The 21,283-nt window shown below is 38.1% G+C and overlaps 1 protein-coding gene across 7 annotated transcripts in view; it reads left to right on the top strand.

The window, feature by feature from the left end:
* Window positions 1–21,283, top strand: part of BIRC6 (baculoviral IAP repeat containing 6) — a 162,767-nt gene that overhangs the window by 6,559 nt on the left and 134,925 nt on the right. For all 7 annotated transcript variants that reach the window (XM_072333401.1, XM_072333402.1, XM_072333404.1 and 4 more), the window contains exons 2-10: window positions 6,700–6,881; window positions 9,556–9,693; window positions 10,094–10,287; window positions 12,024–12,135; window positions 13,157–13,239; window positions 14,273–14,495; window positions 14,590–14,750; window positions 16,481–16,539; window positions 17,228–18,616. In XM_072333401.1, the coding sequence (XP_072189502.1) occupies window positions 6,700–6,881; window positions 9,556–9,693; window positions 10,094–10,287; window positions 12,024–12,135; window positions 13,157–13,239; window positions 14,273–14,495; window positions 14,590–14,750; window positions 16,481–16,539; window positions 17,228–18,616 (2,541 nt within the window). The remainder of the gene's footprint in view (window positions 1–6,699; window positions 6,882–9,555; window positions 9,694–10,093; window positions 10,288–12,023; window positions 12,136–13,156; window positions 13,240–14,272; window positions 14,496–14,589; window positions 14,751–16,480; window positions 16,540–17,227; window positions 18,617–21,283) is intronic.

The raw sequence follows: 21,283 nt of genomic DNA on the forward strand, positions 1-21,283 counted from the left end.
TTTTACTGCCTAAATGAAAAGTGTAAAATTTTGGAAATAACAACTTACTTGTTATGTAGTCACAATCACCGCATTTCAGAAATTATTGGGGCATTTGCTAAAGCTGTTCTGCAGATGTTTTACTGATATTTTTTACTCATTACTCTGAGGAAAAGGGAATTTGCTCATCAGTTTGGTAGTCTTGGAAATGAGTGTCCTTCATGAAAATGCAAATCCTGTCTCATGTTTAGGATCAGAGGGAATGGTTTCAAGCTACAGCAGGGGAGATTCAGGCTGGACATTAGGAAGTGTTACTTCTCAGAAAGGATGGTCAGGCACTGGAATGGACTGCCCAGGGAGGTGGTGGAGTCATTGACCCTGGGGGTGTTCAAGGAACGTTTGGATGTTGTGTTGAGGGACATGGTTTAGTGGTGGGAGCTATTGGTAATAGGTGAACAGTTGGACTGGATGATCTTTTCGGTCTTTTCCAGCCTTGGTGATTCTATGATTCTGTGTGCTGCTTTCTGAAGGATCACGTAGTGTGGTGTCCGCCAGCAGTTCTTCTATCTACTGTACAGTTCATGGGAGGAAAACTGTGGTCCATTGCGCTTTCCTGAGCTAAGTGAAGCAGGATCCCACTTAATATTTGACAGCTCTAGAAGAAGAGTTTGATAAATGCTGCTGACTGAGCAGCAGGCTATGGAAACTGTCAGGAAGGGCTGCTTACGGAAAGGGTGAGCTGGAAGGGTGAAGGGATGGCACTGAGAAATGTGGTAAAGAGTCTGGGTAATGGTGGGAAGAGGACTGGGAAGGGTTGGGGAAGGGGGAAGCTGGACAGATGGTGGCAAAGGGAGGGCAGGGAAGACTGTATTGGAGATCCAGAAGATATTGTGGAAAAATATTGTGGAAAATTCAATTGCCTTCTGCTGGATCCTGCATCTGTGTAGTATTGGAAATGATGGCATGCCACGCTGCTAGATAGACTTTCTTTTAATAGTGGGCTTTTTTTCTGTTATGATTTCTATAGCTTTGGTAAGTCAAAATGAACATGCCTAACATTTTTCAATAACTAAACGTAGATTTCCTCTCTACTTAATAAAAAGAAGTCCTTAGTCTGAACTTCTGGAGGAACCTTCTTCCCACTATGTATTGAAAGAGCCTGGCAAGAACAGCTTTAAAGGGTGATGTTAGCTTTTGTGAATATCTCCTTAGAGCAACACAACTTAGTATTTCAGTGTGGTGACTATACAAGTTGAACTTATGCTGCAAGTAATTGTCTTAAATGTGCAAGTTTCTTCAGTTTTGTTGGTTTTTCTGTAGAATTCAAGAAGGCATCCTGAAGAGTAGTTTCTCGTTTAAACATATCTTAACCAGTAACGGATCTGGCCTTTTCTACTTCAGCTATCCTACGTGGAAGCAGCTATTTGGAGATAAACTCTTTGAGAACGCGTTTAATTAATTTGAAGTCCTTGTAAGAGTTTGGTGGATTTGGAGCCCAGCGTACTGGATTCTGAACTGACTCCTAGTGACAGAATGAGATCTTGGGGTTGTGCTAGCAGTATGAAATACCAGCTAAATGCTCAGTAGTGATCACATAAGCAATTACTAGAGTAGTCCTTAGGAAATTGTCTGAGATTACAAGTCTGCAATGATTTCACTTGTGTGATTTTGATACTTCCACACTCTAAAATGTACAACAGAGCTACAAACTTAAGGTGTGCAGTGGCTTGTGTTCTCCACACAATCTAACAGATGATGAGTATTCAACATGGGGGAAAAAAAATGATAGGGAACCGGAAGGTAAAGCTCTGAAAGAGGTTTACAAAATCTGGGATTTGTGAGCAGTATATTTGGAATAAAACGTATCGTGCAGTTCGTGACTGGAGGCATCAGAAGAAATGAGGAGATCCCTAGTTTAAAACTGAGAAATACTAACACGTGCAGTGGCTGCCTACAGAAGATAGTAGACTCCAGATATTTATGTGAACTTAAAACAGCATTGAACAAATGAATGGAAGAAAAAACAGTCAAAGGTCATATGAAGCAGAAATAACTTTTGTCTCAGAAGGTCCCTGAGCAAAAATTGCCAGGGGCTGTGTCACAAGAAGAGCTGTTGTATGTGCACCCTTTCTTTAGCTGCTGAGCACTTGATCTAGATCATGATCTTGAACGTGGGGTTTCTGTATGGTTGCTGCCTTGTACACTGTTACATTTCCTCAGAAGTAACATAATCAAGATAAATAATAACTCAGTCATCTAATGTAACTGTTGAACTACTGCAGGAAGGGAAGGCTTAGATTTCTTTCTGAACCATGCAAGGCAGTTCCCTTAACCTCTTCCCATGTGTTGCATGCTCCAGCTCCCCAGTCAGCTTAGAGCAACTCCACTGGACCTTTAGAAGTGCCCTGTCTCAAGTGGGCAGCCAAAGCTGGATGTGGCATTCTGCGTGTGGCTGCAGAATTGTCTAGCTGAGGAAATCATGTTTTTTCCCAAATTCATCTGTGTGACTCCTGTGTGGGGAGTTTGTCAGCATGAGGATGTGTTCTGACTCTTGTTCAGCCTGTCCTTCAGGATCACTGGGTTCTTTTCATAGGGCTGCCACCTAGATGTTTGGTCCCCAGCTTCTGTTGATGCATGGAGTTATATTCCATAATAGCTGTAAGACCTTCATGTTGTTGAACTTCAGAGGGTTTGTGTCAAGCCATTTCTCTGGCCTTTTTGAGGTTCATATAAACAGCATCTCTGCCCTTCAGTGCTTCAGTTACCTTTTTGTTACTTTGCTCCTCCTACTTATTGTCACCCATGGTCTTGCTGAATGTGCGTTCAGTCCCATTCTCCAGGTTACTGATGGAGATAGCGAGCCCTATCAGCCTTTTCTGAATGTCACCCAAAACCGCCAGTTACATGTTGAATCATTAACCACCACCTTTGGGCCTAACAGTCCAGCCAGTTTTTTCACTCACCTTGTTTTAGGCCATCTGTCTGCTTTTGAGAACTCATTGCTTCTACCTGGTTGGTATTTTGGAAGCTCCTCATAATTTGGGGGCTTGGATGAGGAAAGGGGTTTAAAAAAAAAAAAGGGGGGGGGGGAAGTAAAAGAAACCTGAACTAGTTCCTGCCCATCGATCATGGAGTTTAGAAAGAGCTTGCAGCGGGAGATGTATCATGGGTGAGCTTGACTGAAATTTCTGGAAGACATCTTTCCTAAAAATCATGGGGCTTTGTTGGAGAAACAAGACTGAAAAATGCACTGCTGCCTGTGATACGTTCCCAGGAGAACTGCAGGGACTGAAACTGTCACAGCTTACCTGAGTTTCTATAAAGGAATGTAGACTATCTTGTAACATCTTTCATAGTTGTTTCTTTGGTGTAATGGTTCAAAATCCTGTGAGCAATTGCATTCTGTGTAGTGTATAAGGCAGCAGAAGCATTAGGTAAAACTGAGGTCTGAAACAGCATGAGGAACGTGGGCACAAAGCTCTCCAGAGTCTTCCTGCTGTTTCAGTCTTCTGCTTTAGATCAGTGGAGGACAAAAGAACCCCATGTCTGCAAGCTTAGTACTTGAGAGTTGTGATCTGCTCTGAACTCAAGTGGGTTTTTGTTTGTTCTGAAACTTTGAGTGGTGTTAGTTTCTTGTTATGAGTTGCTTGATCAGGATGCTTTTCATTCAGGTACACATGGCACTCTCCCATGTTTTAGCCCAGGGAACACATCTTCCTACACTACTTTAGCAACAGTTATTCGAGCCTGCTATCATACAGCAAAACTGGTAATATGAATATTATAAATCACATCTTATTTTTGATTAACTAAAACCAATTTTGGCAAACAACAGTATTACAGATTAAGTGAAGGCACTTTGCAATGCAAAGCTGGATATTTCTGCGTCCTTTAACAGTGTTGCTGTTTAGAAAGCAATTTTAGTTTTCTTTCCTGTTTCAACTCTAAACGTGTCTTGATTTGTTCAGACTATTTGGTCTGCTATTCCAGCTGGTGTGTTGCATGGAGGTGTAAGTATACACGGTGACATTTAAAAGTAAAATTGTTGCTCATGAAGGAAACATGCAGGTTCAAGCTTCATTCATGCACAATAGTAACTTGATCTTTACATCCAGTAGATTCCTTTCCACCCAGGTCTGTGGATGTTCTTGTTTTGCAAGAAAGGGGCTGTGGAGCATCTCCACAGTGGCAGCAGAGTGCTTTGCTGAGGTGATCCTTGGAGCGAATCAGGCTGTGCTTCTGCCTTTCTACCACTCTCTTCTCTTGACGTTTTGGATTCTGTTGTTTTAAATAGCTGGAGATGTTCACATCTGAGGATAAGACATTAAGAGGACAGTTAAAGTTTTTGGACTCCTGAAACTTCATCAACATTCCTGTGGTTGCAGGATTTTGAAACGAGTACTGAGATACTGTTATGTTTTAGTTTTAATTGAAAATGGAAAAGGTGGTACTGGTGCACATGAAGGGCGTTATTTTGCTTGGCTGATGGGATTTCTATTTCTCTGGAAATACAGCTTTAATCTAAAGGCCTAATTGCATTCATAGATAGAAATTATGAGTATTCCTTTGGGTCTAATTGGTCTTGGATATTGGTGTTATGGAATTAGTGCTATGATGCGTGCATTTACTGCTCTCAGTTTATAGCTATTGATAAACCCTAATTAACTAACTTAGAAACTATTTGTTGGTTTTTGTTCTACATTGGGAACTTCTTAGCAAGAGAATTACTAACTTTAATACGTTGTAGTGCAGTCACGCCAGTCAGTTTTCAAGACATTTTAACTCCTTGGTAGTAACAGAAAAGGTAAAATATGTTACTGTCAGCATCACCCTACATCTCATTCAGATGGCAGCCTTGAGTATTCATGGAACAGCCACTTCTTTTGAGCTCTAGCTTCATTGAGCAGCAAAATTCAGGCATAGGTTTTAGTTCTACTCCTTAAAAAGTAAGGCCAAATCTGTAATTGGTTTGGTTCATCAGAATGGCTGTAAACAAGGGGCCACAATAAATGCTTTTAAATCTTTCTATATTCTGCAACAAACTTGTTTTCTGTTTGTTTGTTTTTTCCTTTTATAGGTCAGATTTTGATCATAGGAAATTGCTTGATGTAAAGAAGGTGCAGGGAGAACATTCCTGTTCTCAAATTCTTCATTTCTACAGTCTGGTGTTGCTTTTGTTTCAGCTTTTCAGATTACTACCTGTGATGTTTTAATAGATGACATATCCCACGCGTTGGGCTCTCAGTTCCCGCATGCTAGCGGCCTGCCAGGTTTCCTTATTGGAACTGACAAAAGACCGAATTATTTTGTTGTGATTTGTTTTGCTTTTAATCCTAGACAGATGGGCAGAGCTGCTGGGAGGAGCTGTGATTTACTTGTGGTTAAGACTAGAAAGCAAAATTGTTAAAAACTTCGGCCATTTCTCCTGTTACCATCCAAAATGCATCATAGCTGAAGGACTGAGACCTAAAATAAGAATAAAAGTTGAGTGTTGGTGATCTATCTCAAGTTATTAATGAATTTACATGACATTTTTGAGCTGTGACTTATGAAGCTGTTTCACTACTTAATGCCAGTAAACATATCCAGGGTGGAGAGTTAGTTTATGCTGTAGTGGCACCAGTAGGTTTGTCAACAGATTTTTGTTGGAGTCCTTTGGTACATTATTAAATATCAATCTTAAGTTAGAAATGACCCTCCTGCAGATGCTTTGTGGATGAGTAAACTTCGATAAGCATTGTTTTCTATGCTGGTGATGCATCAATTCTTTTGTTTCCTAGTCTTCTCAACTTACTGTTGTAAACAATGCAACCAACAGTATGTGAACTGTGATCCACTTTGCGACTAGGAGTGGAATCATCTTGAAATGTGTTCTTTGAACTTCAGAATTAATCTGTTCAGTTTGCAGAATAGCTTGTCAGCAGTTCAGAGGCTATTCAAATTGTGAACCAGTTGTTTGCAGAACGTGTTTCTCTGGCTGTTGAAACAGTGCTAAATATTGATTTAATATTTTTCTTGGAGTTCCAGCAGCTTAGAAACCGCATTTTTTTTTTAAGAGATAGCTTAGCCAGATCTTTCTGGCAACCACAGTATAAAAAGCCTTGTGAGGATTGTAGCTGTTGGGTAATGTATTTTTTGTGTTGTTGTCATAACTTTTGGAACAGAGCAAAAATAGTATGTTGATTAGGCACATTATCTATTGGCATTACATTGGCATTACAGAAGTAAGCTACCTTAGTGTCTCAGGTAACCTCTCTCTCTCATCTCTGACAACGTACAGTTGCAGACAGTGTGTAAGTACTCCAGCATTCCTTCTCCTCGCCCACTCTCCTGTTCAGTCCAGCTGGAGTGCTGAGGGTCTGATCTGCTGGGTGGTGACAGTGCTGGAAGGCATAGGCTGGAATGGCATTGGCTCACATCATATGCTGTGCTTAGTTCTCAGAGATTTGAGTATCTTTTTTTTTACTTAATGGAGTAGTATTAATTTGTCTTAATAGTAGTTCAACAGTTTTGTCCTGCTTCTCATGCTTGTATAGTTCTTATTGATTCTCAGCTAACATCAAGCACATCAGACATGTTAGACTTGAAAGTACTAATTTAGGCCTTCCTATAGGAATAAAATGTGAATGATGGCTTCCATTACAGCTCTTAAAAAGGGTTTAAGAGTTTTTTAAATAAAAGTTGTTTTCTAATATAATTTTTTTTCCTTTCCCTTTATAGCTAAACCAGGTGGACGGGTGAAATGTCAGTATATTTCTGCTGTGGATAAAGTGATCTTCGTGGACGATTATGCAGTAGGATGTAGGAAAGATCTCAACGGCATCTTATTGTTAGACACAGCTCTGCAAACACCTGTTTCAAAACAAGATGATGTGGTTCAGCTTGAATTGCCAGTTACAGAGGTAAGGTACAGGAAAAAAAAGGTATATGTAAATAACTGTCAAAAATACTGCAACCAGATGTTTGTCCCCTAGTTTCTACTGTGATGTTAACTGCATGGAAAGTTTCTTAGTTACTAGCCATTATATAGCATTAACTTATCGTAATTATTGGTATCTCAAACAAATGATGCTTCCTTCATCAGGAGCACATTATTTTGAACTTCGGTGAACAGAAATGACACATTTCCAGAGCTCTGTCACTGCTCATGCATGGAATCTTTTGAAAGTTGATGCTGCTAGCTGTCCTTGTTTTGTTGCATTTTTTTTTTTCCCAAGGTTTTCGTTTGGGGAAAAAAAAAAAAAAAGACAGTATAACCAAGCAGTTACTATGACTTTAAGGGGTGAAAATGTGTACATTTTTGCTTGGGGATTTTGCTCAGGATTTTGTTATACTGGCTGAAGGTAAACCAGTAAGACATTTCTTAGATGAGACAGCAGGTACATTAGTATTTTCCTATTTTACCTGCGTAGCAATTTGGCAGACCAGTATGATGGGAGAATTGACATGACAGAAAGGTGCTGTAAGGGAAGGGAAAAAGATCGCTTACCTGTATCAGATGATTCCAGGTTTGTAGGGGAAAGCTCCTACCAGGGAATGAACTCCAGAAAGAGATCCTTCCCCAGTGACAGTCAGCCCTTAAATGGGGTCTAAGAGAGGTGCAGTCAGGCTCCATCCCTTCCGGTCATGCAGCTGAATTTTCTTCACCTGTGCTCCCAGGGCTGACTGGGTCCTTTCCCCAGTTGCTCAATCAGCAGTTCAGGCCATGACTCAACAGTTCCTATACAGCCTGCTATGAGATACGCTCTTGGTGAAGACAGTAGTTTTCACCTGTGTGTAGTGATCATGAAGTAATACCAAAAGGAAGTAAATCTGCACAACAATTTCAATTGCAAGTAGAATTAATTATTTGTTTGGGAAGAACATAGAGCATCTGCCAATGCTAGTATTTAGAGTAGTGCGTACGTTAAAAAAAACAAGAAGAAGAAGACTGGACTGCTGAATCCAGATTCCAGAGCTTTAAAGCACTTGGAGATAAGTGAACTTCCCAGTTTATAGAGGAAATAAATTTGCTCTGCATGATATATCACTTAGGAAAACTTATCCCGAACAATGATTTCAGTTATTTATGTGAACATAGGTTGTGTGTTACTGGTGGTTTTTTGAACTGCTTGTCTGAAGCAGGAGTAATAGCAATGAACTGTCACTTGAGAGATGTCTTTGCAGAGAGCTTTTCAGGCTTCTGGTTTTCTTGGTTTTCTGGGCTTTCTGACCCTGGTGTCAGTTTTAGGCCATTTGTGGGTAGCTATGAAGTCCTTGGGGTGTGTGGCTGACCAGGAAGTGGCTGACAGGTTAGCATTTCCAAGCCAGTGACAGTTTTGCTGTCTTCGGTTTGCATTCTCAGATGGTTTAATACAAATACAAACTATAACATCGTGTCAGTTTTTTTAGCTAGATATTCCACTGGCTCTGAAGAAGGTCATTAAGATCAGATTGGAGGAGTTGAGGGCCAAATCAGAGAGATGAGAAGAGTATCATTAGCAACATTCAGATCTTATTTTTAGCTTTAAACAGGAGTTGCCCAGACTTAAGAAATATTTAGCAAGTATCTGTAGGTATCATTCTATATCTATTAGTCCAATTCTTGCATCTCAGGAAGATAAAGAACTTTTATTCAAGAAGAATTTATTATTAGTCTCTAAAACTTCTCTGCAAATCTTTGCTCTTAAGTACTTGTTTTGTATGATTAGTCTGTTGGCAATGTGTATGCATTTCTAATAGGCAGCATTGACAAGTTCTTTTACTTCCTTTATGCTGGTTTTGCTTCATCTTACAACTATAAAATTACCAACAGTATGTCTGTTGATCTTGTACGTGAGAGTCTTTTGAAACGAGTTGTGCATAATGCTTTATGGAAACCTGAGGAACAGGTACAGCCTTAGCTAAGGGACAGATTTGGCTTATTCTTTTCTTCCCCGAGCTCCCCAAGCATGTAACCAAGTGGTCGTTTGGCCATTCTGTTTGGAGTAGTTCCTGGCTGTTAAAAGTCAAGGCTGGCAGTTGCCCTTTGGAAGTATTTCCTTTTGTTTGTAACTTAATATTTCATGGAACATTGTTCAGATGTAGCCTACTTAACAACAGGTATGGAATGCTATGTGCTTGCTGCACAATGTATGCCTTTGATTCTTACCTGTGATATGATGTGGTACGAATTAGAAACAGATGAGACATGGAAGAAAAGAATTACATAAATGGATGTTTAGAGTGTTCTTTTTCGAGGTGCTTTATTTCTGAGTTGAAGATTCCTCTAGGCAATAGATGTCATCTGTTTTGCTTGGCTTTAATATGTCACGTGTTAACTGTATGACTGACTTGTTTAATGTTTGTTAATATTGTACCTAAGGGAACGTGTAATAATTACTAGCATTACTGCAGAGATTTTTCCATTGGTTGGACTGCAGGATAAAATTTGGAACTACTTGCTCAACTCTGTGTCTTCTGTAGGAGTTATGCTGATATAGCATAAGATAAACTAGGCACGTCAGCGTGTGTTTCCCAGAATGATGAAACAGTTGTCAATCTTTTCTGTAGCTATTCAGCGTGGTTACTAACTGCTCTTGCACATCTGCGTTTTAGGCTCAGCAGCTGTTATCTGCTTGCATAGAAAAAGTAGATGTTTCTAGCACAGAGGGATATGACTTATTCATCACACAACTGAAGGATGGTTTAAAAAATACCTCACATGAAACAGCAGCAAATCATAAAGTTGCAAAGGTGAGAATTTGTTTCTATACTGTCTAGCACGGATTCTTGATTTTAATTTATTTAGCTACTATTATTGAAGCATGCAAAATGCTTAACTTATAGTGATGGCTTTCATTTGAGGAGGACAAAATCTTTATGTGTTCCTTAGTTCCTCAGGGTGAAGTTTGACTTGTTAAGCAAGAAACTAACAAGGCACCGAGATTACAATTTTGAAGATATTAAACTTCCTTGCATTGTGTTTGTATTATTTTTGTGTCCATTCCTGTATTACTTCTTTAATTGATTGAAATCAGGAAAGATTGCAACAGGTCCATTTTTTTTGCTTCAGAAATCTTTGTGAGCTATTTGTTGTTCAACTGCCAGAATCTTAAAATATATTTACCTAGGTGCTTTTTTTTTCTCCATTTAGTGGGCAACGGTTACGTTCCACCTTCCTCATCATGTTCTGAAGTCTGTCGCCAGTGCCATTGTAAATGAACTCAAGAAGATAAATCAAAATATTGCTGCCTTACCTGTAGCATCCTCTGTGATGGATAGGTTATCTTACCTCTTACCCAGCGCGCGACCAGAGCTTGGTGTGGGACCTGGTCGATCTGTGGACAGGTACATTAAGATAAAATCAGTGATGAATTTGACCCTTTAGTAGGATTAGAATAAGCTCCTAAATAATCTTAATTCCTTTAAGGGGAAAAAACAATGAATTAGTCCTGTTCTGTACCTTCTTGCTACTAGTCATACAGCTACTAAATTGTTTCAGGCACGATGCACTGTACCTATTGGTAAACTTAGAGAAATCTTTATGGTTGCCAAAAGCGTTCTGTTTGCTATGTCATTTTAGTTCTAGTTAGATGAGGTGGCTTTGCTTTCAGAGAGATAACGGTTGTAGCCCTAAATTTAGTTCTGTAGGTGGTATTGTGATGTGTTAGTATGTGTTCACCCACGTTTACTTCTCATAATGTTTGATTATTGCTGTGTCTGGACAGTAAAGTGCACCTGACTGATTATTTGAGTTACTGACTCTATTCAAACTAGTACTTAGTGTGAAGCTTACTGAGACAGCAATGTTCAGAAACCACATAGTTTTAAGAGTTTATGTAAGCCTCTTTTGAACAGAGTGAACACATTTGTCTAGCAGAGTTAGAGCACACCCACTATGGTACAACATGAAATCAATTTCCTTCATCCATTTCCTCCCATGCTTTGTCTTTTAGAGGATAAAGTTTAGGCAGTTGTTTGAGTATATAAATGCTACTTCTGAACTCTCTAGTCTGCTGCTATGTGTTTGGAATCAGAGAAAATTTACCTCATAGACTGTTACTTCACCTCTTTCTGATCTAAGTGATAATGTGTAAGTGAGTAAACCTGTTGTTTTAACCTTCATAAGCCAAGACTTGTTGGAATGTTGGCGAATCTTCAAAGTTTATAAATGAGTGCCTTCTTGAAAGTTTCTATATGAATACTATTTTGAAACTATGTTAACATTTCTTACAGTGATTGAATCTCATACTTCCATTCCTCAAACCTTAGTGTCTGACTGTAACTTGTCACACTGGGCTTTTGATTAGGGCTCCCTGAGATCGATCTCTTAAAATGGTAAAATATTGAGTTAAGGCAGCCCTTATGTGAGTGTTGCAAGAATAGTTTACTTCCTACATAGGAAGTGTTTCATGTCCGTTGTCTCTAAAGACAGCAAAAACATCTTGACACTGAGGGGAAGAAGGAAGATGTGAGGCACTTTCCCATTGTGCAGCACTAGTTCTTCTAGCCATATGAACCTATCTGTGCAGGATGGTGAAATGTGGAATGATGCTGGCATACATTTGTTGAAGAGAAAGAAATGATGATAGTTGTTACACTAACTAGAGAAAACTGGTTAGAGCTTAGTTTTCTAGTTAAACTAGAGAATTACACTGAAATTAAACAAGGAAGGTGGCAAAAAGAGATGTGCATTTTCCTTGTAGGTGTAGAGTTTGTGGAGAATTTCACACTTTGTGGTTTAGTAGTTTATATTTTTCATATTACAGCATGCAGTGAGTGACATGTCAAGGGGTTTGCACCATGTATTCAGTCGAGCTTAGAATAGCCCTCTGGGATACTTTAAACATGTGTATTCATATATGTTCAGTTAATAACCCAAAATTTCTGCAGTAAAAGAAACCCCTTGAGCAGTTCTATTAGTTTAGGTAACAGACTGTTACTTCTAGCAGTATCTGAATTATTAAAACATATGTCACAATGAGTTTACTTCTTGGTTTGTGGGTTTTTTTCTCTTTTTGATGGTTTGTTTTTAATGCTTCTAGGTGACACTTTTGGATAATGTAGAATTTTTGCCCTTCTAGGTCTTTGATGTATAGTGAAGCTAACAGAAGGGAGACATTCACTTCATGGCCTCATGTGGGTTATAGGTGGGCACAACCAGACCCTATGGCTCAAGCTGGATTCTACCACCAGGTAAAACGTTTCATTGTTTTTAGTTTTGTCTCCTAGGTGATGGTTTGGAAAAATGCCTTTTGACTTTTCCTTGTAATCAATTCCTGTAACGATGCAAAAAGCATAATGAAAAAAATATATTATTCAACTTTTTGTGCTTTTTAAAATTCCTTTTTTTTTTTTCCATACCTTGAGATGGCTTCTTTTTTGTACAGATAACTAAAAACGTTGTTCTAAACTAAAGCATGATTATAAGATTATAAGGCAATTATAAGTATCCAATAAATCTCTCTTAAATAGAATAAGTAACTTAGCAGCTGAAGAGTTAGCATCTCTTTTCCTTCTCACTAGATTATTGTGTAAATATCATTAGTTTTTACAATAAAAGCAAAGCAAAAAAAAAAAAACAACAGAAACACCAGTAAGCATCAGAGCATCAGAGTTGTTTTAACTACGCTTTCCTAGTGTGGTTTAAAGAAATCTATAGCGTAACACACAGCAGTCCTAGATCACATTACTAAATTATTGAGTTATGAATAGATACAATCTCAACATTTTAACACGCTACTTTTTTCTATTTCAATTTTTCATTCTCTGAAATCGTTTTTACTTTAAAATAATTGTTTATGGAATAGATTCATATAGTGATGATTAGGCAGTATGTCATTTGACATCAGGATTTTACAAGAATGCAACTAAATTCTGCTGAGTTTCTGATTTTTTTCTTTAACTGTGTGAGCTTTTCCCATATAAATAGAAATCTTAGTAGTGATTCTGTTCACGTGTTCTATTTCTGTGTTATTTTTATCCAGTAGCTTCAACACAGACATTGTTTCTAGATCTCTTCTGTAGAAATGTGGTGTATCATACTTGGTTTTTCTAACGTGAAATATTGCCCCTTTAAAGTATGTAGTTTTGGGCTTTTAATGTGTTTGATGTAGTGCTTTGTTATGCCACTAGAAGGAGAGTTACTTAGTCACCTAATTAGTGTTTCATGTTATATAGCCATATGAATTTCAGTTGTTTGTTTTTATATTTATAGCCTGCTTCATCAGGAGATGACAGAGCCATGTGCTTTACCTGTAGTGTATGTTTGGTATGCTGGGAACCTACAGATGAACCTTGGTAAGTTGAATGGTATTTGGAATAGATTTAGGTCTGTGCTGAAGAGATGAGAAATCTTCAGAGGCTGAAGTCTACATACCTTGATAGGATTTCTGGTGAGTTTAGGAATAGTCACTGATGAGAATGGAATTCCAGAATGATTCCATGAGACAAATCACAGAATAATTCCTTGTAATTTGTCAGATTTCTGTGTAATAGTAAAACCAAGAAATTCTAGTTGGTCTTATTTCTTAAATCTGGTTTTGCTGTTTCTTTTTAATAATTTTGTGACAAAGATGATAGCCAACATTTCTTTATAGGGTTCTAAACTCAGTCTTCTGTATGATTGTGACATGAACGTGAGTTCTTGAATTGTGGAGGCCATATAGTGTGCATTTGTCTTCTATGTAAAATTGCTGGAGCCATTAATAATTTTGTGAGTCAATCGAAATTGTGCGTAGTGACAGAAATGTAGAACTGTATTTTGTGTTTAAAGTGGTCATTAACATAATTATTGTCCTGGCTGTTAATTTATAATCATTATTTGAACAAAACCAATTTCTGGCTTGTCAGAGACTTTTCTTTTTAGCCTTACCTATCACAGTTCTCATCTCCTTTTCCTCATTTTTTTCCAGGCATTTTGCAGTAGTGTAATCGCTCTTTTCCATTTCTCTTCTTATTTGTATATCAAGTTTAGATGCTTGCTGGGCTTTTTTTATGCTTCTAGGTCAGTGTGTCAATTTCTTTGTGGATGTGCGGATGCCTTTAGAACTTTTTTTTTCAATGAAATGGACAGATTTTTAAATTATGGGCAGCTTCCTCGGTTTGAATTTGATTATCCATTAAATGATCTAGGACTTTGTTAAAGTCTGCTATTGAAAAATAGCAGGGAAAGCTGTTTTAGTAACTTCTGAGTGATCTTGTATAGTCAACTGCAGTAGCATTCAGTTTCAGAAATGGTTTGCTTTCAACTTCATGATCTGAGTTTGCGTATGATGTGTTTATTTTTGATGTGAGAAATCATTTTTTATATGTCTGTTTTTAATGTGAAAAGGTCTGAACATGAGAGACATTCCCCAAACTGCCCGTTTGTCAAGGGTGAGCACACTCAGAATGTACCTCTTTCAGTCACGCTGGCAACAAGTCCAGCACAATTTCCCTGCACAGATGGCACTGACAGAATAGCCTGCTTTGGATCTGGAAGTTGCCCTCATTTTCTAGCTGCTGCAACAAAGCGAGGGAAGATCTGCATATGGGATGTTTCCAAACTTATGAAGGTATACAATATAAGGAATTGTTAACTAGTTACTTGTGATTTAAGCATCTTGATATAAGCTAAGGCCTCTTCTGCTTTTTTTTTTTATTTCTCAGGTCCACTTGAAATTTGAGATCAATGCGTATGATCCAGCTATTGTGCAACAACTTATGTTATCTGGAGAACAGAGCTCAGGGGTTGACTCAAGGAGACCAACACTAGCATGGCTAGAAGATTCATCTAGCTGCTCAGATATACCAAAATTAGAAGGAGACAGGTATGCCAATCTACAAAATCAGAAATAAGAAATGCTATTGTGATGGCAGCAAATGTCATTTTGCTAAGTTCATGGATGAGATCAGTAAGAGTGTTTTCATGGAGATAATTTTTTTGTAAATGACAATGTCTACTCAATTCATTATATATATATATATATATATGTATGTATGTATGTATGTATATATATATGTATATGTATATAAATGTATATATAACATATGTATAAATTTTAGTTTTTAAAGCCAGTTCCATTTTACTCCCATTGTTTCAGTTTTTAGTCTCCACTAACAAAGAAATACCTAGTTCCATTGCTGTTCTATGCTGATGTTCTAAAGGTGAAAAAAAGCAAGGAATACAAGTTAAGGAACACCTCTTCATTTTAATTATGGATTATGTGTTTCAGGTTGGAAAATGAAGATTATTTACAGGTTTCTAGAAGGTGTCTTTTCTCTGATTGTACCTCCTTAATTTTTGTTTATGTCAGTCATAAAATAAATCTTGTGGCTGTGGTAGGAATTGCTTTCATTTGTGACTTTAACTTTTAAATAAGTTAGAAGGTATGCTGATGCTTAGGAAGCACCAAGTGAGATTAAGTAGCATTCCTTCATTTATACTACTTCCAGTATGTTACTGGAAACTCCTTTCTCATTAAAGCTCACACAAAATAATACAGTGATGCTGCTCAAGACTAAGCATCTTCTGTTCTACTTAATCTATATGAAGTTTGCTGTCCATTTCCCACTCAAGGAGAGGGTAGACGCTAAAGAATTGAATTGTTGCTCTTGTCCAGTGATATAAAGGTTAATCAGGTTTGAGTCAAAAGAAAATACTTTTATCTTGGGCCAGCGGAGAAGATGTCCAGTTTGTTTAAATGTGGGAGTCTAACTTGTTACTGTGAGTTACTAATCCAAAGGTACTAAGACACTTATTTCTGTACTTAAAGGTCCTGCAATAGGAAATTTTTTCTTCTATTAGAAAGCCAAGTGTGTAAAGCTTTGTATGTTGTTAGAACTACTAAGTAACCTGTTTCTCATGAAGAGTGATCTTGAACAGAATCTGCCTTTATGAAACACAACATATCTAGTAGTGTTTTTAAAAGCAACATGATGATTGTATGCTATTTCCTGAAGGGAATGTTTTTGTTTGTCTTTTGTGTTTGTTGTTCTGTTAAGAAAGTCAGAACTTATTCAGGTATTTTGAACTATGAGAGGATGATGTTGGTAGCTGCAGTGCTGTGAGAGGAAGACATTACACATGACTGGAACAGGACTATCCTGAATTGTGACAGTTTCTGTGTTAGCTACGACACTGTGTTAGTAGAACTGAAAACCAGTCTGGCAGCTCCACCTTTCAGAGACTATTTTGAAGAATTTTAAAAGCGTGTCATCAGTTTTTAGAAAGTTTTTCCTTCCTAAAGATTTCTGAGAACTGGTTTTCGTTTTCATTTAATTTATGTCTGAATTGTTGGAAATATAAAAAGCAGAGTGAGACTAGATAAAAGCACAGTTTGCTCTACTGTCTCAGTGTCTGTCAACAAAATCATGTGATGGAGTCTGTTACTAATTCATCAACAGATACAGAATGATGATTAAAAAATATGGGGTAATAGTAAAGATTTGGTATATATATATATATATGTATATATATTTTACTCATTTGATTTATTGAAGAATAGGAATGCCAACAGCATACATGGTAACATTTGTGTGCATGTGGTTTTTTTTTCAGTGATGATCTACTGGATGATTCAGACAGTGAAGAGCATTCCAGATCAGAATCTGTAACAGGTAGGTTATATTTGATCCGTGTAGTATGTAGAGGTCAGGAAGGAAACTGTTATTCTAAGGCTCTTAAACCCTCTCTAAATCATAGGATACTGTATTTGTGGCATTAGGAGAAAAAAAACCAAACAAACATTGACCTAGAAAGAAGTGCCAATAGTTGTCATTCATGTGGTGGAATGAGTACATTTAGGAGAAAAGAAGAACTGTTAAAAGGAATTTATTGAAAAAAAGAACAAATGACAGCTATTGAAAGCCCTTTAAATTCAGGGGATTTCTAGAGAGAGATCCTGTATCTAATTTCCTTGTGTACATGGTCTTTGATTTAAAAGCTGGCTTTTTTCTCATTCTGAACAAAGGTTTCAGATGCAGGCAGAACAGCGCTGTGTTTTCTTACAGGTCTAATCAGAAATATTTATGAGAGGGAGGATTTACTTTTCGTAGTTGGTTTGCTCTTCTGAATCAGGAACAACAGGGGAGGAAAAATAGAGCATGTGCATACACACAAGAGCCTATGTTGAGGGAGTGTTTTTAGACCTTTTCTATTGTTTCATGGCTATTGAGTCTTGAACAAACAGAACATTGTAACACTGAATCTGGAGCAGTAACTTTCTATAATTATGAGGGTGTGTTATATATGTAATACTACGATTCCTTTTTTTTTGAACATGTACTAACAATTTCTGTTTTAAAGGGCATACTTCGCAAAAAGAAACAACAGAAGTCAATCTCGATATAACAGCTCTCAGCATTCTTCAGCAGCCTGAGAAACTTCAGTGGGAAATTGTTGCAAATGTTCTAGAAGACACGGTTAAGGATCTGGAAGAACTTGGGGCAAACCCCTCTTTGGCCAACTGTAAGAGTGAAAAGATGAAGGAAAAACATGGCGAACAACACAACATTCCCTTTCCTTGTTTATTAGCTGGAGGTCTATTAACATACAAATCACCTGCTACCTCTCCTGTTAGCAGTAACTCTCAGCGGTCACTGGATGGCTTAAGCAGGACTCGAGGTGAGAGTGTCTCAGAACAGGGATCAACTGACAATGAATCCTGCACTATTTCAGAACTGAATTCCCCTCTGATAAGGAGGACTTTACCCGTATTGCTGCTATACAGCATTAAGGAGTCTGATGAAAGAGGAAAACTTTTTTCACAGGTGAACTTTATAAGTAAAAGTATACATGAAGATGGTTTCACAGTTCCACAGATCATTGAAATGGAGCTGGACAGTCAAGAACAGTTGCTGTTACAGGATCCCCCTGTGACGTATATTCAGCAGTTCGCAGATGCTGCAGCCAACCTAACTTCTCCGGACTCGGACAAGTGGAGCTCTATGGTTCCCAAGCCTGGGACTTTGGTTCAGTGCCTGCGTCTGCCCAAGTTTGCAGAGGAGGAGAACCTTTGTGTAGATTCAATCACTCCTTGTGCAGATGGAGTTCATTTATTAGTAGGACTTCGGACTTGTCCTGTTGAATCTCTGAGTGCAATAAATCAAGTAGAGGCCTTGAATAATTTAAATAAATTAAACTCAGCACTATGTAATAGAAGGAAGGGTGAAATAGAATCAAGTCTTGCTGTAGTGAATGGCACAAGTATTGATGTAATCCAACATGAGCCACCAGCAGATGTAACAACTCCTTTAATAATTCAGCCTGAACAGAGAAGTGTTAGTGGTGGATACCTAGTGCTTTATAAAATGAATTATGCCACTAGAATAGTTACTTTAGAGGAGGAACCGGTAAAAATCCAGCATATCAAAGACCCCCAAGACACAATTACCTCAATGATTTTACTCCCACCAGATATATTGGATAATCGAGAGGATGACTGTGAAGAACCTGTAGAGGAAATGCAATTAACTTCTAAAAATGGCAGTGGGAGAGACAGAAGATCTGAGATCTCTACTCTTGGGCACCTGGTAATAACTACTCAGGGAGGATATGTAAAAATACTAGATCTTTCGAACTTTGAAATTCTGGCCAAAGTGGAGCCACCTAAAAAGGAGGGCACTGAGGAACCAGATATGTTTGTCTCGGTGATATACTGTTCGGGCACAGACAGATTATGTGCATGCACCAAAGGTAAGACTTCTTTAAAGATGTTTTCTTAGGGTTTATTTGACTGTAGTTGTATTGTACTATAGGACGTTAGAATATAAATCTCAAAATAGCAATTGGCAAATGCCTTTTAATTTATATGCAGTTTACTTTTGTTCTAGAGAGCATGGATTCCAGTTGATTTCTTCTCCCAGTTGTGGGTTTTAATCTCTAAAATGAGAATTATTCTTGGGTATGTTCAGTGTATTGGTGAACTAGTTGTAGTGTCACAGATTTGCTTAAATTCCAAACGAATAGAAGTAATTTTTTTGTGTAATTATTCCTATGCTAGATTTTTGTTTCAGAATAATGTTTTCTGTCTGTAATTGGAGATACTCTAGTGAGCAGAGAAGGTGATGCTTTTATACCTTCACCAGTTATCCGTTAAGATTATTTAGTTTCTCATAGGACTGCTGGTTCTGTTTAGGCTGTTTTGTAATTGGGATTACTCTGTCTTGACTGTGAGAGCTAGACCATCCATCCAAGACTGTTAAATGTGTTTATAAAAAACACAGTTTAATTCTATTCATTTTTCAAATTTCAGGCACTTTTATTGCTATAGTTCTTCTCGCTTCTGAGAAATCAGGTCTAAAGCTGTAGAGTTTAGATGTCTGAGTTCCGGGATTTTATACCAGATACACTGAAGCTTGGGAGTCCTACTGTTGTATGCTGAAATTTGAGGCATTTAAGGAAGGAATTTGTCTTAAATGTTTATTACATAACTATACTGCGTAAAATTCAGAAATACTAAAAGAAAAAGCAAATGCAAAAGCTTTACTGTTGGTACACATTTTTTCTTGTATTACTTGTATACATTTGCATAGAATTCCCTTAACTTTTGTTGTGTTCAGTCCTAGCCATCCCTAATCATTCTAAAGTAAGAGGGTTAAATTTCTTGCTTATCTGCCAGGCGACTGAGAAGGTGTATTTCTTAATTATTTATTTCTGAAATGCTGTTTTCTTAGGCTTCTTCCAAAATCTCTTCACAGTCTTTGCTCTTTGGCCTTAACTGCTGTGTATAGGGTGGTGCCTGCAGACTGGCAGTGTAACAAGGATTTGTGTTGGAAAAGGAATGGAGCAATTCACTGATTTATTGAATGTAAATCCTAGCAAGCAGCTTGCAGTGCAGTGACAAAGGTGAAAATATTCCATAAAATGTTTGAAGCCTCCATGCACTGAAAATGCCTGAATGACATTGGAGAACATTTTTAGGTACCTCAATATCAGAAAGATTAAACTATTAGAAAGGACTGTGAAGGTGATGAAGAGTCTGGAGGGCAAGATGGAGAAGGGGCAGCTGAGAGCCCTCAGTTTGCTCAGTCCAGAGCAAAAGAGACTGAGTGGAGGCCTCATGATGGCTGCAGCTGCATGCTGACTCTCTGGTGACAGCAACAGGGCCCAAGGGAATGGCGTGGAGCTGCATTGGGTGTGTAGGGAAGGTCAGGCTTGGGCTTAGGATAAGACTCTTCACCAGAAGGTGGCCAGGTACTGGTACTGGCAGATATATGTTTTGAATTTTGGGTGAGAAGCCGGGATTTGGATTTGATGATCCTTGTGAGTCTCTTTCAAATCATGGTATTGTCTGATTCTCTGAATTCTTCCAGTTCATATCTATTCTTGAAGGGCTCAGAGAATAGAAGTGGAGCTGTGTATTCTCAATTGCTCAGATTGTGGGTGGAGGCAAAGACATACTTTGTGTTCTCAAAGTTCTGTGTGCAGAATAGTCAGCTCTTCCTGTTGTTGGTGTTCGTTGACATACAATGTCAACACTGTATGTTGGAAATGTTTCCTCTGTGTGAAAGAGTGTTACAGGCTTTGAGTGTTTGTACATAAAGATGTTACAGACTGCATTGTTCATCCCTGTAGTTGGGAATAATTATTTTTATCACACTTAAAAACGTGGCATCTGGGCATCAGCCTGAAAGTGCTTCTGTCTGTTTTGTCAAGGATTGCCTGTAGTTGACCTCTGGGAGGAAGTGTGTTCTTGGTTCCAGTTCTGACAACAAAAAGTGTAGACTTTAATCTCGTGGCATTTTATTTTCCCCTCTTCCCTTTGGCCAAGGTAGATTCTGGTTAGTATCGTGCCAGTTCAGTTGGTTATTCTCTTTTTCTAAATCATTCAGAGTTAGAAGCTATGAAAGAAGGCCACAAACATTGTATGTAATCAGTCTTGCATATCTGTTATACATTCATTTATAAGCACTTTTCTGTTTGGATTTCTCATGTACATAGTCTTGCCAAGACTTTGCTTCCGGTGTTTAACAGGTGATTGTGATGGGTAGCGGTTCTTCTTTGTGAAGGAATTACTGATACATTTTTTTTCAGAGTGACATTTGATCTTGTCAAAAGTGAGCTGTCCATGTATTTCTTGTTGCAAGCCTGACTGAACTGGATGATGCTTTCATACATTTGGGAATTAACGCCACCAAATCTTGTGTCTCTCAATAACAACACATTTCTTGCTCTTCAATTCAATGTAGAATATTAATCTTTATAGAACACTGGAAACAAAAATAGAAAAAAGCTGCCTTCGTAGTCCTTGGGTCCTAAAGGGTTGAGGAGGGGCTGAATTGTTTGCCACAGCAGAATTAATACTGGAAATGTTCCTACGAGATCATCTTCAAGTCAGAATCAATTACATTTAGTATTTCA

Source organism: Excalfactoria chinensis, chromosome 3, assembly GCF_039878825.1.
Source record: "Excalfactoria chinensis isolate bCotChi1 chromosome 3, bCotChi1.hap2, whole genome shotgun sequence".
In the NCBI taxonomy this organism is placed as follows: Eukaryota; Metazoa; Chordata; class Aves; order Galliformes; family Phasianidae; genus Excalfactoria; species Excalfactoria chinensis.